We start from the raw sequence: 18,227 nt of genomic DNA, 5'->3' as shown, positions 1-18,227 counted from the left end.
AAAAAGTTCTAGGGCAAATGCACCATTGTCAAACTGACCATATTGGAATGGGAATATCCTGAGCTCTCTCTTTGTATGCTTTTTTAGAGTAGAACCCACTTTTCCCCATTCTATGTCCATAGTTCCCTGCTCAGGGAACCAAGGACAATATTTCTCTATGGCATTGAGAAGCTGTGTGAATCGGCTGGTACTAACTTTAACTCCCCCTCTTCTGAGTAAATGCTGAAGCAAACGAGGTAAGCTGCTCGTTTACTTGAACCTTGTCCCATCATTACCCTGATGCTTCTGAGCTCCCCCTAATTTACCTGGGAGATTTTACTCAAAGAGTTCTTGGGTGTCCTTCAGCATAGATTAGCTTCTCCTTTCTCCGTCACTCAGGTGACCCTTCGTCCCAGGTTCAAGCCCCACATTTGGGGAGCCACTTGCTGAGACCAGCTCAGTCATGGAGACCCCAACCCAGGCAGCGCTGAAGGAATTAAGAAACAGACACAGAGATAGAGTGCAAAGGTGGGCTCAGAGGGCTGACAGTATTCCCAGCTGAGAGCCCAGAGCAGACTCTGACCCACGTATGTGTTCTTCAGATTCTAGTGATAAGTTTAACAAGTGGATTCTCTGTGTTCTTTCATAGATTAAAAGTATACTAACCAGGCAGCTAGTGTATGTTCACTATAGGTTAAAGATACAATAGAAAGCATTCTTTATGATGGAACAATGGAGGCAGAGTCATATATCCTGAGTCCAAAAAACTAGTGCATCTGGTGTGAGACATATTCATATTGTTTACTGTTTTAGAATGCCCTGAGAAATTTTCTGCTTTGGGGGCCAGCTGGGTTTTCCTTGCCGTTGCTCTCAGCAAACAATATAATTCATCACATACATCAGGATTTGTTCTAAGGACTAAACTAAAATGGAATAAGGCCGGGCATGATGGCTGACACCTGTAATTCCAGCACTTTGGGAAGTCAAGGCTGGTGGATCACTTGAGCCCAGGAGTTCAAGGCCAGCCTTGGCCACACGGTGAAACCACATCTCAAAAAATACAAAAATTAGCCAGTCTCAAAACTAGGTCTCTAAATAAATAAATAGAAGTTTAAAAATAAAATTTTAAATGGAGTAAATTCAGCTTGGTATACTCTAGCTTAGTGAACCTGTGCTGGTTACCATTGGTCACGTCTGTCCTTTCCAAGTGCTCACAAATTGCCACCAAAATCAGCATGGATTCTTCAAGTCTCCATAACATCTCTAAAAGCACCCCTAAGGGTTGAGCTATTTTAGTTACAAGACACTGGGCTGTGATTTACCTAAAGATTAAAAAAAGAAGACCATTATTAGAGAACATTTCAAACATATAAAGATTTTCACTTTGGGAGGGGCAGGCAGGCAGATCATTTGAGCTTAGGGGTTTGAGACCAGCCTGGGCAACATAGAGAGACCTTGTCTCTACTAAAAATCAAAAAAGTTAGCCAGATGTGATGGTGAATGCCTGTAGTCCCAGCTACTCAGAAGGCTAAGGTGGGAGGACTGCTTGAGCCCAGGAAGTTGAGGCTGCTGTGAGCCATGTTCATGCCACTGTACTCCATCCAACCTGGGTGACAGACACTGTCTCAAAGAAGAGTGGAGAGAATAATATAATGAACCCCCCATGTCCCCCTTTGTCAGAATCAACAATTCCTAATGCTGTTAACCTGGAGATTTAAACTAACTCAAAATAGTTTGTCATTTGCAGCCAGGCATGATAGCTCATACCTGTAATCCCAGCACTTTGAGATGCTGAGGCGGGCGGATCATGAGGTCAAGAGATTAAGACCATCCTGGCCAACTTGGTGAAACCCTGTCTCTACTAAAAATATAAAACTTAGCTGGGCATGATGGCCAGCATCTGTAATCCCAGCTACTCAGGAAGCTAAGGCAGGAGAATCCCCTGAACATAGGAGGTAGAGATTGTAGTGAGCTGAGATCGTGCCACTGCACTCCAGCCTGGGCTGACAGAGTGAGACTCCATATTAGAAAAATAAAAAAAAGTTGGTCATTTGGTAGAGCCTCATCTACCTGGGCTTAAGAAACCTCTTCATTAGGCTGGGCATGGTGGCTCACACCTGTAATCCCAGCACTTTGGGAGGCCGGGGTGGGTGGATCACTTGAGGTCAGGAATTAGAGACCAGCCTGACCAACATGGTGAAAATCCATCTCTACTACCAGTACAAAAATAAGCTGGATGAGGTGGTGAGCACCTGTCCCAGCTACTAGGGAGGCTAGGGCAGGAGAATCACTTGAATCTGGAAGGCGGAGGTAGCAATGAGCTGAGATCACGCCACTGCACTCCAGCCTGGAAAACAGAGTGAGACTCATCTCAAAAAAAAAAAAAAAAAAGAAAGAAAGAAAGAAAAAAAGAAACCTCTTCATTGCATGTTCTACTAATTTTCATCCTAATGATCATCTGTTTCTGCACCCAGCCCTAGCATGATGCTTAGCCCACAGCAGATGCACCACAAACTAATTCCATTCATTTATCAATAAATAGTGAGAGCCTATTCTGTTAAATGACACCCCTGCTTGCAGACAAAACTCAGATATATATCAGTTGGTAAGAAGTGCTACAGAGAAAAATTAAGTAGGTAAAGGGATAGAGAGTGACAAGGAGCATTCTCTAGATATTAGTCAAAGCAGGACTCTCTGATGAGGTAAGAATTAAACAATGACTTTAAAAAGTGAGGGAGTGAGTCGTGGGGAATATCTGGAGGAAGAGCACTCCAGGTGGAGGCAGCAGTAGGGCCAAGCTCTGATACAAGTTTTTGGCATATTTGAGGAACAGCAAGAAGGTTAGTAGGTGGAATAAAGTAATAACTTCGGGTTTTGTTCTGAACAAGATGGAAAGCCATTAGAGAGTTTTGAGCAGTGGAGTGAAAATTGTGTGATGTATCTTTTTTTTTTTTTTTTTTGAGAGAGAGGCTCTTGCTCTTACTCAGGCTGGTATGTAGTGGCATGATCATAGTTCACTGCAGCCTCAAACTCCTGGGTTCAAATGATCCTCCCACCTTAGCCTCCTGAGTAGCTAGGACTACAGACACCTACCACTATGCCCAGCTAATTTTTGCATTTTTTGTAGAGACGGGTTTCACCATGTTGCCCAGGCTGGTCTCAAACTCCTGGGCTCAAGTGATCTGCCCACATTGGCCTCCCAAAGTGTTGGGATTACAGGTGTGAGCCACCACACCCAGCCTAATTATTTTTATTTTTATTTATTTATTTTGAGAGGGAGTCTCACTCTGTCACCCAGGCTGAAGTGCAGTGGTGTGATCTCGGCTCACCGAAACCTCCGCTTCCCGGGTTCAAGTGATTCTCCGTCCTCAGCCTCCAAAGTAGCTGGGATTACAAGTGGGTACTGCCATGCCCAGCTAATTTTTTTGTATTTTAATAGAGATGGGGTTTCACCATGTTGGCCAGGCTGGTCTTGAACTCCTGACCTCAAGTGATCCACCCATCTTGGCCTCCCAAATTGCTGGGATTACAGGTGTGGTGAGTCACCTCACCTCGCCTAATTTTTTAATTTTTAAAGATTATTCATTAATTTATTTATTTAGAGATAGGATCTTGCTTTGTTGCCCAGGCTGGGGTATGATGTGTCTTAAAAGGATCCATTTGGGCTGGGTGCAGTGGCTCATGCCTGTAATTCCAGCACTTTGGGAGGCCGAGGCAGGCAGATCACTTGAACCATGAGTTCAAGACCAGCCTGGGCAACATGGTGAAACCCCTTCTCTACTAAAATGCAAAGATTAGCTGAGTGTGGTGCCATTCACCTGTATTCCCAGCTACTCAGGAGTCTGGGGTCAGAGAAATGCCTGAGCCCAGGAGGTAAAGATTGCAGTGAGCCGAGGTTACGCTGCTGTACTCCAGCCTGGGCAACAGAGCGAGACAGTCTCAAACAAACAAAAAAGGATCTATTTGGCTGCTGTGTAAAGACTATGGAAAGCAAGGAGCTAGGAGGCAGGAGGGAGACCAGTATTCCAATAGATGGCGGCTGAGGCTTGGGTGCTAGTGGATGATGAGGGTGGTGGGAAGTAGTCACAAATCTAGATAGATTTAAAGATAGAAGCAACAAGACTTGCTGAGGATTAGATGTAGGATGTGAGAAAAGAGATTTGTTTGCATAAAAAGAATGGAATTGTCCTTTAGTGATGTGGGGCACACTGAGAGAGGAGCAGACTTGTAGGGGTAATCAAGAATTTTTCCATTTACTTATTTTTTTTAATTGCATTTAAGGTTTTGGGATACATGTGAAGAACATGCCAGATTGTTGCATAGGTACACACGTGGCAGTGTGATTTGCTGCCTTCCTTCCCTTCACCTATGTCTGGCATTTCTCCCCATGTTATCTCTCCCCAACTCCCCACCCCCTGCTGTCCCTATTTCCCCCCAACAGACCCTAGTGTGTAGTGTTCCCCTCCCTGTGTCCATGTGTTCTCATTTTTCAACACCCGCCTATGAGTGAGAACATGCAGTGTTTGATTTTCTGTTCTTGTGTCAGTTTGCTGAAAATGATGGTTTCCAGGTTCATCCATGTCCCTACAAAGGACACGAACTCATCATTTGTGATTGCTGCATAATATTCCATGGTGTGTATGTGCCACATTTTCCCTGTCCAGTCTATCATTGATAGGCATTTTGGTTGGTTCCAGGTCTTTGCTATTGTAAACAGTGCTGCAATGAACATTCGTGTGCATGTGTCCTTATAGTAGAACAATTTATGATCCTTTGGATATATACCCAGTAATGGGATTGCTGGGTCAAATCGAATTTCTATTTCTAGGTCCTTGAGGAATTGCCACACTGTCTTCCACAATGGTTGAACTAATTTACACTCCCACCAACAGTGTAAAAGTGTTCCTATTTCTCCACATCCTCTCCAGCATCTGTTGTCTCCAGATTTTTTAATGATCACCATTCTAACTGAGGTGAGATGGTATCTCAATGTAGTTTTGATTTGCATTTCTCTAATGACCAGTGATGATGAGCATTTTTTCCTATGTTTGTTGGCCTCATATATGTCTTCTTTTGTAAAGTGTCTGTTCATATCCTTTGCCCACTTTTGAATGGGCTTGTTTGTTTTTTTCTTGTAAATCTGTTTGAGTTCTTTGTTAATTCTGGATATCAGCCCTTTGTCAGATGGGTAAAGTGCAAAAATTTTTTCCCATTCTGTTGGTTACCGATTCACTCTAGTGACTGTTTCTTTTGCCGTGCAGAAGCTGTGGAGTTTGATTAGGTCCCATTTGTCTATTTTGGCTTTGTTGCCATTGCTTTTGGTGTTTTGGTCATGAAGTCCTTGCCTACGCCTATATCCTGAATGGTTTTGCCTAGATTTTCTTCTGGGTTTTTATGGCATTAGGTCTTATGTTTGTCTTTAATCCATCTGGAGTTAATTTTAGTGTAAGGTGTCAGGAAGGGGTCCAGTTTCTGCTTTCTGCACATGGCTAGCCAGTTTTCCCAACACCATTTATTAAACAGGGAATCCTTTCCCCGTTGCTTGTTTTTGTCAGGTTTGTCAAAGATCAGATGGTTGTATATATGTTGTGTTGCCTCCAAGGCCTCTGTTCTGTTCCATTGGTCTATATCTCTGTTTTGGTACCAGTACCATGCTGTTTTGATTATGGTAGCCTTGTAGTATAGTTTGAAGTCTGGTAGTGTGATGCCTCCCACTTTGTTCTTTTTGCTTAGAATTGACTTGGCTACGAGGGCTCTCTTTTGGTTCCATATGAAGTTTAAGGTGGTTTTTTCCAGTTCTGTGAAGAAGGTTATTGGTAGCTTGATGGGGATAGCGTTGAATCTGTAAATTACTTTGGGCAGTATGGCCATTTTCACGATATTGATTCTTTCTGACCATGAACATGGAATGTTTCTCCATCTGTTTGTGTCCTCTCTTATTTCATTGGGCAGTGACTTGTAGTTCTCCTTGAAGAGGTCCTTTATGTTCCTTGTTAGTTGTATTCCTAGGTATTTTATTCTCTTTGTAGCAATTGTGAATGGCAGTTCGTTCTTGATTTGGCTCTCTTTAAGTCTGTTATTGGTGTATAGGAATGCATGTGATTTTTGCACATTGATTTTGTATCCTGAGACTTTGCTGAAGTTGCTTATCAGTTTCAGGAGATTTTGGGCTGAGATGATGGGGTCTTCTAGATATACAATCATGTGGTCTGCAAATAGAGACAATTTGGCCTCCTCCTTTCCAATTTGAATACCCTTTATTTCTTTTTCTTGCCTGATTGCTCTGGCTCCATTTACTTATTTTGTTTTTATTTATTTATTTTTTTGAGGCGGAGTTTCGCTCTTGTTGCCTAGGCTGGAGTGCAGTGACGTGATTTCAGCTCACTGCAACCTCTGCCTTCTGGTTTATTTTTATTTTTTTATTTTTTTGAGACAGAGTCTTGCTATGTTGCCCAGGCTGGAGTGCAGTGGTGTTGAGACCAGCTTGGTCATGGAGACCCCAACCCAGGCGGCGCTGAAGGAATTAAGAAACAGACACAGAGATAGAGTGCCAAGAGGTGTGGGACAACAGGGCCCTCAGCATCCACAGCTGAGCGCCTCGAGCACAGTTTGACCTACACATTTATTGACAGCAAGGGATGATCATCATTTAACTAAAAGCATTCTTCGCAGGGAACAAAGCATTCTTTACTAGTGGCAAGAAACAGGCTCTGGCCCGCTTATCTACTGCAGCTAGAACATGTTGTTAAGGCACATGTTGTTCATACTATTGTTTATGGTTCAGAAGCGCCCTGAGCCATCTTCTGCCTAAGGGCAAGTAAGGTATGTCTTTCCCTCACTTCGGTAAACCAACAACCTCTAGAAATGTGCATCACTGCCATCACAAGGATGTCACAGTGCTATAGATGCCCTGTTTATGGCCAGTATCTTTGAGGCCTGTTTATGCCAGGCTTAGGGACTGCTCCCCAACATGTTCCCAACACAGTGGTGTGATCTTGGCTCACCGAAACCTCCATCTCCTGGGTTCAAGCAATTTTTCTGCCTCATCCTCCCAAGTAGCTGGGACTACAGGTGCATGCCACCATGCCCAGTTATTTTGTTTTGTATTTTTAGTAGAGATGGGGTTTGACCGTGTTAGTCAGGCTGGTCTTCATCTCCTCACCTTGAGATCCACGTATCTCAGCCCCACAAAGTGCTGGGATTACAGGCTTGAGCCACCACGCTTGGCCGGCCTTTTGATTTCAAGTGATTCTCCTACCTTAGGCTCCTGAGTAGTGGGATTACAGGTGACCACCACCACGTCCGGCTAATTTTTGTATTTTTAGTAGAGACAGGGTTTTTTACCATGTTGGCCAGTCTGGTCTCGAACTTCTGACCTCGTGATTCACCTTCCTTGGCCTCCCAAAGTGCTGGGATTACAGGTGTGAGACACTGTGCCTGGCCTATTTATTTTTTTGAGACAGAGTCTCACTCTGTTGTCCGGGCTGGAGTGCTGTGGTGTAATATTGGCTAGCTGCTACCTCTACCTCTACCTCAGCCTCCCGAGTAGCTGAAATTACAAGCTCTGTCACCATGCCTGGCTAATTTTTGTATTTTCAATGGAGATGGGGTTTCACCATTTTGGCCAGGCTGGTCTCGAACTCCTGACCTCAGATGTGAGCCACCCACCTTAGCTTCCCAAAGTGCTGGAATTGCAGGCATGAGCCACTGCGCCTGGCCAGATTTTTCCTTTTAAATTTGTTATATTTGAGAGACCTGTGAGTCACACAGGTGAAGATATTGAGGGCAGGCACATCTGAGTCTGGAGTTGAGGAGGGCTTGGGCTGGACATGGACATTTGGGAGTTGGGCATAAAGTCAGTGGAATGGATGGTAATTAACACTATGACAGTGGATGACATCAAGGATTTGAGGACTGAAGGACTAGGTGAACCCTAGGGCATTTTATGTTCCGAAGCTTTGGAGATGAGGAAGAGTCTACAAAAAGGCATAGCCAGCAGGTGGAGGATAACCAGGAAAAACCAGTGTCTTAGAAGCAGAGCAAAGCATATTTGAAGGTGGGGGTTATCAGCTATGTACTTGAACTAGAGCTGCTTCTCAATGGGAGCCACTCAGTTTTGCTCATTCACAGCCGCTTGTTGTCCAACCAGTGAACCCTCAGCAAAGGTAAATGCCTGTGGCTCCAATAACCACAACTTTTGTTGTTTCTAGTATTTTTTTCTGTTTGGGGGTGGGGTAGGGAGGAATGCCCACTGTAGCTCATTCTATATTTTGTTCTTCCTCATATCGTGTGCAGAAAATTCACTTTTTTTTTTTTTTTTGGCTGTAGGTATGTATTTCCATTTTTATAAACTCCTGCTAAACACTGAGCTCACTAGGTAGTAACCTGTTTCTTCAAATGCCTAGCCTTTTATTTCCCAAGAAGCTACAGAACATGCATTTAGCTTTGGAAAGTTTCTATACCACCACCACTACCTTAAAAAAAATTTTTTTTGAGACAGTTTCTCACACTATCACCTAGGCTGGAGTGCAATGGTACAATTTTGGCTCACTGTAACCTCTGCCTCCTGGGTTCAAGCGATTCTCCTGCCTCAGCCTCCTGAATAGCTGGGATTACAGGTGCCCACCACCATGCCCAGCTAATTTTTATATTTTTAGTAGAGACAGGGTTTTGCCATGTTGGCCAGGCTGGTGTCAAACTCCTGACCTCAGGTGATCTGCTTGGCTAAGCCTCTGAAAGTGCTGGGATTACAGGCGTGAGCCACAGCACTTGGCCTCACCATCACTATTTCTGAATGGAAAATGTGCCACAGCAAAGAAACACGTTTAGAGTGACACTGATTTGAGATTGATTCCCAGCTTCCTAAATTCCATGACTTGGCCTCTGAGCCTTTAGCCTCATCTGTAAGAGGAGAAAATACTTCTAAAATGTTGTTTGAAGGTTGAGGTGGGAGGATCACTTAAGCCTGGGAAGTCAAGGCTGCAGTGAGCTGTGATTGTGCCACTACACTCCAGCCTGGGCGACAGGGGGAGACCCTGTCTCAAAACAGCTGGGTGTGGTGGTTCACACCTGTAATCAATCCCAGCACTTTGGGAGGCCCAGGTGGGTGGGTTGAGGCCAGGAGTTTGAGACCAGCCTGGCCGACATGGTGAGAACCCATCTCTACTAAAAGTACAAAAACATGCCAGGCATGGTGGCTTACGCCTGTAATAACACTTTGGGAGGCCGAGGCAGGCGGATTGCCTGAGGTTAGGAGTTCAAGACCAGCCTAGCCAACATGGTAAAACCCCATCTCTACTAAAAATACAAAAAATTAGCTGGGCATGGTGGTGGGTGCCTATAATTCCGGCTACTTGGAAGGCCGAGGCAGGAGAAGCACTTGAACCCAGGAGGCGGAGGTTGCAGTGAGCTGAGATCATGCCATTGCACTCCAGTCTGGGCAACAAGGGCGAAACTCTCGTCTCAAAAAAAACAAAAAACTGCTATCCAGGATTTCTGCTGGGAGATGTCATTTAGACCAGCATTTCCCTCCTGACTATGCTATTACTTTCCCCCAGGGTTTGGTTACTTCCACATCACCAAGCCATTCTTCTTTGTTGGTCAGAATTAAGGCTTCTTTTGCTTTCTGAGAGGCAACATCGTTCACAGCACAAATCACGCACATATCAACTGCTCTTTTATTTTTTTAAATATATTTTTGAAATCTTTTAAAACATAGAGATGACGTTTCACTATGTTGCCTAGGCTGGTCTTAAACTCCTGGCCTCAAGTGATCCTCCCATCTCAGCCAAGTACTAGGATTACAGGTGTGAGCCACCACACCTAGCCTCAGCTACTCTTTTCATAACAGAATGCAACTTCCAGCAAATGTTTTTTCTTTGCTACCCAGCAGGAAGAGGGCTAGTTTGCAATTGCTTCAGCTTTTTTTCTTTTTTTTTGAGACAGTCTTGCTCTGATGCGAGGCTGAAGTGCAGTGGCACCATCATAGCTCAGTGTAGCCTCAACCTCCTAGGCTCAAGCAATCCTCCTGCCTCAGCCTCCTGAGTAGCTAGGACCACAGGTGTATGGTCTTGAACTCCTGGGCAAGCAATCCTCCTGCCTCAGGCTCCCAAAGTACCAGGATTACAGGGGTGAGCCACCACGTGCCACCGCCTCCCCATTCCTGCTGCTTTCCTTGATTTTTGAGACCAGTCTTATAATGGACATTAGAACTATCCTATTTCTTTATTCACAGGGTGGCCTTCAGACTTTGCAGCAGTCAACACTGTTTCTCCCAAAGGGAAATACATGGAAACTTCTACAGGCAGAGCTTGTGGGCGTTGAGGCCAAATGCCCCAGTGTCTAGCTGGCTGTAGATCCAGGCTTTTCTGCATACACACTGACTTTTTACCCCTCCTTATTTTCCCAGGGGCAGGTTTCATCAAGGCCTGTGGTTAGTGTGCAAACTAGGCATGGCCTGAACTTGAGGAAGAAGAAAGGGAAGAGGGAGAAATTAGCCTAGGAGCTTCTGGTTTCATATCAGTGTTTTTCCACATCAAGTTGTTCCCACTTCTGCAGTGCCTTTTTCTACACTGAGGGAGGCGTTGCAGAGGTCCAGATGCCCAGCCATGTGGACGTGCTGAGCAAAGGGAAAGCCAGGTGCCAGAGGATCATACTGCCAGCTGGGACCCGTGCAGGGGGTGAGTGCCTTTAACTCTTGGTGATGGAGGCCAGCTGGAAGTACAACAGGGCTGCACTGTTCTCTGTGCCCCAGGGGAGGGAAGGTGCCACTGTGAAGGAGGAAGCCAAGATCATGCAGATGATTCACTTGGGAAAGCTTAATAACCAGCATTTTGCATCCCACCCTGAGAGGGGAAAACACATTCAAAGTGTTTCTATTTTTTCAATCAAAACCAATCAACAACGAAACTTCTGTGACCAAATGTGTGTGGGGGAAACCCCCACACACCAGGCAAGCAATCAGATCTAGAGTGGATGCCAGCTGGGTGGCCTCCAAATTCAATTCTGACGCTATCTAGTTGGAGATAGTGCCAGGTCCCATAGGTTGAGGGCTCATTCCCTGAGACTGTACTCTTCTTTAAAAAAGAAAAATAGAGATGTGGTCTGGCCATGTTGCCCAGGCTAGTCTTGAACTCCTGACCTCAAGGGATCCTTCTGCCTCGCCTCAGTCACCACAGAAGTTCTGGGATTATAGGCATGTACCATGGTGCCCAGTCACTGCCTCCACTTCTGATGCCAATTGTTAAGTCCCAGGTGGTTTTTCATTTCTTACTGACCAGCTGTAAATCGGGCTTCATATGACCCCCTTTCTGGGTCTGGGTTCAACTAGTTTGCTAGAGCAGCTCACAGAACTCCAGGAAACACACTTACCAGTTTACTACAGGGAATATTATAAAGGATACAAATAACCAGCCATGAAGGCATACATAGGGCGAGGTCTGAAAGGGTCCAGAGCCCCGGAGCTGATGTCCCCATGGAGTTGTGATGCGCCACCCACTGGGCACGAGGATGCACTTGTTGACCTTCCTGTAAGCCTCCATGTGTTCAGCAATCTCGAAGCTCTCCAAACTCTGCCCTTTGGATTCTTAGGTGAAGCTTCATTATACAGGCATGGCTGATTAAACCACTGAACATTGGTGATCAACTTAAACTTCAATCCCTCTTCCCTCCCTGGAGATTGGGGACTGAGGCTGAAAGTCCCAACCCTTTAATTCTGCCTTGGTGACCAGCCCCATCCAGAAGCTACATAGGGGTTGCCAGATATGAACATACAAAAGGACATCACTTGGGAGATTTTTTTTTTTTGAGACAGTGTCTTGCTGTGTTACCAGGCTGAAGTGCAGTGGCGTGATCTAGGCTTATTGCAACCTCCACCTCCCAGGTTCAAGCAATTCTCTCTTCTCAGCCTCCTGAGTAGCTGGGATTACAGGCATGCCCTACCACGCCCAGCTAATTTTTTGTATTTTTAATAGAGATGGGGTTTGACCATGTTATTTAGTGAGGATGGTCTCAATCTCCTGACCTCATGATCCGCCCACCTTGGCCTCCCAAAGTGCTGGGATTATAGGTGTGAGCACCACCACAGCTGGCTAATTTTTTTTTAGTCTTAGATACTTGGGAGGCTGTTATGAGAGGACTGCTTGAGCTCAAAAGTTCGAGGCTGCAGTGAGCTATGACTGTGCCACTGCACTCCAGTGTGGGTGACAGAGGGGGGCTCAAGTGCAGTGGCACAGTCATAGCTCACTGCAGCCTCGAGCTCTTGGGCTCATCTGAAACCCCAAGAGCTATTCTGTGCTCTTGGATGGTGAGATGCATCTAAGAGGAGACTTCTGAGTAACTACAACTAAGTCCAGACTCCTCTTCCCTCTCACCCACACCAGGTTGACTCATGTATCTCCCTTGGAACAGTTAGGGAAGATGATGACCACTGCCCAAGCCCCTGGGCACACCTGTGATGACAAGGGTGCACCTGTGGCAGGGTAGGGTCAGCAGCAGTGAAGGAATCCTGACCCCACGCCTAGCATCTGGTGGGGCGGGGGAGGCAGTGTTAGGTAGGCTCAGCCTCAAATTACCTCTGCTCACGCAAGCCCAAGCCCTGAGCATCCAGATAACATGGTGCCCTGACCCACAAGCTCAAGAAGGAAACCAGAGGGAGAGGCAATGATGCTGGTACTAAGACATTTATTATATCATAAAAAGTCCTTTGTTGTCCTGTTTCTCCATATGTACATGCTCCTGTGGGCAGTCCTCCACCTGTCTACCCTCCATGGTACCAGTCAACTATCCAAACTGATCAACTACTTGGTAAAAGAGGAAGAACTGGAGGAGGTGGCCCTGGGCTAACGGGAGAGGGAACAAAGTGCAGAGTGGTTGGGCTTAGTTCTCAATTCCTGACAGTGGGCAGGCACTGTAAGGCCAGCACATGAATGCCTCCCCAGAGCTGCTGGGCTGGAGGCAAAGGCTGCAGATGACAGCTAAGTGCACTCTCAGGCTGAACCTCCAGGAATGGAGCACAGAGGAGGAAAGAGGTCCCACAGCTGAATTGGCGGGGGGGGGTCTTAGCTGGGGCTATCAAAGTTCTCTTTTTCAGGTCCCCATCCAAGTGGCAGCAACAGCAACTCTGACTTGGCCTGAAGAGCCTGTGGCCCACAGGGTCCAAGGAAAGCCTGGTGGGAAGCACTGGTCCTGATCTCTGAGTGACCTGCCTTAGTTGACCTCAGAGGTGGGTATGGGATCTGTGGGGCGGGGTGTGGCCAGGAGGGGCACTGGTGAGGTGGCCTCGATGAGCGCAGGGTTGAGGATGATGGGCAGAGTCATGGGTGGCACGCCCACCTGCAATGGGGAGGCCAAGGGCTGCAGGATCAGAGGGGGCTGAGCCAGGGCTGGAGGCCCATCAGGGGTGGGGCTCGGCCTGCTGGGGCTTGAGGCCACAGGTGATCCTGGGGAGCTGCTGCTGGCGGCTCGGGGGCCTTCAGGCTTCTCAAAGTCTGTAGAAAAGCAATGTGGCTACAGTCAGATTCCCTTGTTGGCATAAGACAACTCACCTTGCTCAGCTGGCTGCTTATAGAATCTGTTCCTCTACTTTCCTGTCAGCAACACGCCCCACCAGGCTAAAAAGCTGGAAGTCTCCCCTCAGAACCCATTTCAGTGTTCAGCTACCTTTTTTGCTTGAGATGGAGTCTTGCTCTGTTGCCAGGTCGGAGTACAGTGGCGCAATCTCGGCTCACTGGAACCTCCGCCTCCCGAGTTCAAGTGATTCTCCTGCCTCAGCCTCCTGAGTAGCTGGGATTACAGGCGCACACTATCACACCCAGCTAATCTTTTTGTATTTTTAGTAGAGAGGGGTTTTACCATGTTGGCCAGGATTGTCTTGATCTCTTGACCTCATGATCTGCCAGCCTCGGCCTCCCAAAGTGCTGGGATTACAGGCGTGAGCCACTGCACTTGGCCCATGTTCAGCTACCTTATATCCACCGTCTAACTTCCTTTACCAAGCTACCTTTTTTTTTTTTTGGGATAGGGTCTTGCTCTGTTGCCCAAGCTGGAGTGCAATGGCACAAACTCAGTTCACTGTAATCTCTGCCTCCTGGGTTCCAATCTCTGTCTCCCAAGTTCAAGTGATCCTCCCACCTCTGCCTCCCTAGTAGCTGGGATTACAGGTGTGCATCACCACGCCCAGCAAATTTTTGTATTTTTTGATAGAGATAGGGTTTCACCATGTCTCTATGGGAAGCACTGGGCTCAAAAACTCATGACCTCAGGTGATCTGCTGGCCTCGGCCTCCCAAAGTGCTGGGACTACAGGTGTGAGCCGCTGTGCGTGGATGCCAGGTTACTCTCTACTAGAATCTCTGAAAGGTAACCTCTGCAAATTCATTCCAAGTCCCTCACCCAGCCTTCTCCTAAGGCTGAAGATGGCAAGCAGCTAGATCCTCACAGCTTATGGTCCTGCCATTTCCCTATGGGAAGAGTGGCAACAGGACTCTCTGGTGGCCTCCTTCCCTCAGCTCACAGCCCCCTGCTCAGCAGCATTCCCATGCCCCCTTGGGCCTCCTCTTAGGCCCCCTGCTTGCTACCCAGTGCCTGTCAGGCTAGTCCAGAGAGACTCACCACAGGCTCCCAGCTCAGATGGAATCTCTGGCGGGGGAGGTGAATGGCCAGGTGTCCTGGTGTCGCCAGCAGCAGAAGTCAGGTGGGCTGAGACCAGAGGCTTTTGTCCATGAGGCTCCATGGGCATGGGGTCTGGAGAGGGTAGAGAGTCGAGATGGCACCTCTTAGTGCTTTCTTCCAGCAGAGACCTAGCTACTCAACAGCTTTTCCACCCACCTGGGGCACAGATGATGAATTCAGCTTTGGGGATTTTCTTTTTGAGACAGAGTCTTCCTCTGTCACTCAGGCTGGATGGAGTACAGTGGTGCCATCTCAGCTCACTACAACTTCTACCTCCTGGTTTCAAGCGATTCTCCTGCCCCAGCCTCCTGAGTAGCTGGGATTACCAGGTGCGTACACCACACTTGGCCAATTTTTTTTGGTATTTTTAGTAGAGACAGGGTTTCATCATATTGGCTAGGCTGGTCTCAAACTCCTGACCTTGTGATCTGCCTGCCTTGGCCTCCCAAAGTGCTGGGATTACTACAAGCGTGAGCCACCGTGCCTGGCCTTTTTTTTTTTGAGACAGAGTCTCGCTCTGTCACCCAGGCTGGAGTGCAGTGGCGTGCTCTCAGCTCACTGCAACCTCTGCCTCCCGGGTTCAATCAATTCTGCTGCCTCAGTCTCCTGTGCAGCTGGGATTACAAGCATTCACCACCACACCCAGCTAATTTTTGTATTTTTAGTAGAGATGGAGTTTCACCATGTTGGTCTTGAACTCCTGCCCTCCGGTGATCCACCCACCTTGGCCTCCCAAATGCTGGGATTACAGGTGTGAGCCATTGTGCCCAGCCAGGGGATAATAAAAAAAAGCCTTTTTGATAAAGCTGGGCTGAGCCCCTTACCCTGGATGACAGTCTGCTTGAAGAGTTCATCTCGTAGGTGAGGCAGAAAACAGTCAATGCGTTCCCAGGTGATCTCCCAGAGGGCTGAGGGGCCACCTCCTCGTGCATCTGCACTGTGGAAAATCTCCGCTGTGTCCATCACCAGGAGCATGTTCTTCAGAGACTCAGGGATTGCCTCTGACTGCAGGTGGCAGTGGGGCCATGAGCATAGGAAAGAGGGCATGGGGGAGTATGGTGAAGGGAGGCAGCTACCAAGGGGGAAAGGGTAAGTCCTTCCAGCAGGTGGGACAGGAGGCAGGCAGTTGAGCTGAGGTAGAACATACCAGTAAGTCGCTGGAGCCTGCGTGCATATACTTGTCCATGAAGTCCAAGATGGTGAGCCAGAGGGCCGCAAAGGTAGATAGCGACAACAGTGGAGACAGGTGCTGCAGGAAGACCTACGGCCCACCAGCCCCCTTCAGCCGAGGGGACTGTAGGAGCCCTTGAACCCTTCTCTGAGGCTGGGTGGCTAAGCCTGTCCTATCTTGCATGAGAATCTTAGAGATTGCATCCAGAATCCTCTCAGGTCCCTAGGTCCTGCTTAGTGTCCACAGCTGGGGGTCGTGAGCCCCTATACTACATCTCTAGGTCCTGCCAGAAGCTCTGGCTTCTCCCCTTAGGAAAGGCAGGTATGGGAGAGGGTGGTGAGCAGTACCTTAGAGAGCAGTGTGGAAGCCCTCATCCGGGTCTCCTCCATTCCACCCACATCTGCAGGGCTGATGTTCTCCAAGAGCTTGGTAAGTAGAGGAAACAGCACCTGGTGGGGTAAATGTGCCATGTCTCCCTATCAGGGTCAGCTGGCAGCCTTGCCCCAAGAAGCCAGGAATTGGGTGGATGAGCATAGAGCACAAGGGAAGGTATGATGCAGGCTGAGGACTCATATTAGGGGCTCTTCATGCTGCGTGGCTTTCCTTTTCTTAGGGTTTGAACTTTATCTTAAGACGAGTAGGAAGTCCTACCTTGTTAAAACAGGACTCCCATTCCAGGGCATCTAGCTTTTGTAGATCATGTACAAGTAGTGCTCGCTGCAGATAGGTCAGTGCCTGCATCCGGACCTGGCGCCGGGCATCGCAGCACAAGCAGGCAATACCTGAGAGCAAGAGCAGGATCAGGATCCTTCAGGCCTCTTGATCCTGGTGCTCCCCAAACTCCCTACCTCTGCCCCTCCTGGTTTACCCTGCAGTAAAGGGCACCAGCAGTGGGCCCAGAGGGTGCGAGAATCAGCTTCGATCTTCTGGCCACCTGTCTCCAGGTGGCGTTGCTCCTCTGCCCATGAGCTGTAGATAGAGGCTGCCCGTGTGTGCAGGGTGTGCATCAGGTCTAGCAACTAGGATCACAGGAGGGGACAAGACATGAGTGGGGTTAGGTCTGGTGGATCCCCTTCCCCCTCCCCACTTACTGTCCCTGAGTCCTCAAGGGGTCTCAAGCACCAATCATGCCATACCTCACCCCCTCACTACTCTTTCCCTTGACTTGACTTCCTGGTTGTTCCAGTCCTTGCAAAGGACTCTCCAAGTCAGGGATTACTCATGAGAGAGAAAGCCTCAGGAGGTGTGTGGACTGAGTATTTCACAATCCTGACTTACAGTGAGAAAGATACTTTCTTTTCAATTCTGTTTCACACCTGCTGACAGAGAAAGCCTCATGTTGTTAATTCAGTTTTATTTTTTGAGGCAGGGTCTTTCTCTGTCACTCGGGTTGGAGTGCAGTGGCACAATCATGGCTCACTGCAGCCTCAAACTACTGGGCTCAGGTGATCCTCCCACCTCAGCCTTGTGAGTAGCAGGAACTACAGGTGTGTGCTGCCATGCCCAGGTATTTTTCTGTATTTTTGTAGCGATGGGGTTTTGCCATGTTGTCCAGGCTGATCTTGAACTTCTGGGCTCAAGTGATAGTCCCCTCCCAAAGTTTGGGATTACACGTGTGATTATACCATGCCTGCCCCAACTTTTCTTTTCTTTTTTTTTTTTTTTTGAGACAGAGTCTTGCTCTGTCACCAGGCTGGAATGCAGTGGTGCAATCTTGGCTCACTGCAACCTCCACCTCCTGGGTTCAAGCGATTCTCCTGCCTCAGCCTCCCAAGTGGCTTGGACTACAGGCGCATACCACCATGCCCGGCTAATTTTTGTATTTTTAGTAGAAATGGGGTTTCACTATATTGGCCAGGATGGTCTCGATCTTTTGACCTCGTGGTTCGCCTGCCTCGGCCTCCCAAAGTGCTGGGATTACAGGTGTTAGCCACTGCGCCTGGCCTTATTTTATTTTTTGAGACAGTCTTACTCTGTGCAAGACTGGAGTACATGGCACCATCATGACTCACTGCCTCCCAGATCTCTCAGGCTCAAGAAATCCTCCCATCTACTCAGCTGCCCCAGTAGCTGGGACTACAATGTGTGTCACCATGCCTGGATGATTTTTGTATTTTTATTTTTGTAGAGACAGTGTCTCACTATTTTTCCCAGGCTGGCCTTGAACTCCTGACCTTAAGTGATCCTCCTGCCTCAGCCTCCCCAAATGCTGGAGTTACAGGTGTGAGCCACCATACCTGGCTGTTAATCTCATTTTTAAAACAAAATCTCAGGCTCAGAGGCTTTGATGGGCAGCAGTGTCTGGCCAGCTTTAATACATTTTGACTTTCATCATTCTTCTATGGTTATTGTATTTAAGGCAATTGGTTCTCCATCAATTTAGTGATATAAAGTCTGCTCACAGAATT

At 47.6% G+C, this 18,227-nt stretch overlaps 1 protein-coding gene across 15 annotated transcripts in view; it reads right to left on the bottom strand.

Moving 5' to 3' along the window:
• Window positions 1-12,643: 12,643 nt before the first annotated feature.
• Window positions 12,644-18,227, bottom strand: part of GBF1 (golgi brefeldin A resistant guanine nucleotide exchange factor 1) — a 130,691-nt gene continuing 125,107 nt past the window's right edge. For all 15 annotated transcript variants that reach the window (XM_035268902.3, XM_035268904.3, XM_078346378.1 and 12 more), the window contains 7 exons: window positions 16,688-16,838; window positions 16,471-16,601; window positions 16,167-16,268; window positions 15,796-15,909; window positions 15,473-15,653; window positions 14,589-14,720; window positions 12,644-13,466 (listed from right to left, as the gene is read on the bottom strand). In XM_035268902.3, coding sequence (XP_035124793.3) covers window positions 13,186-13,466; window positions 14,589-14,720; window positions 15,473-15,653; window positions 15,796-15,909; window positions 16,167-16,268; window positions 16,471-16,601; window positions 16,688-16,838 — 1,092 coding nt within the window. In that variant the 3' untranslated portion in view covers window positions 12,644-13,185. The remainder of the gene's footprint in view (window positions 13,467-14,588; window positions 14,721-15,472; window positions 15,654-15,795; window positions 15,910-16,166; window positions 16,269-16,470; window positions 16,602-16,687; window positions 16,839-18,227) is intronic.

Source organism: Callithrix jacchus, chromosome 12 (assembly GCF_049354715.1).
Source record: "Callithrix jacchus isolate 240 chromosome 12, calJac240_pri, whole genome shotgun sequence".
NCBI lineage: Eukaryota > Metazoa > Chordata > Mammalia > Primates > Cebidae > Callithrix > Callithrix jacchus.
The sequence above is the reverse complement of the archived record's forward strand: the minus strand, read 5'-3'. Positions and strand labels throughout refer to the sequence as shown.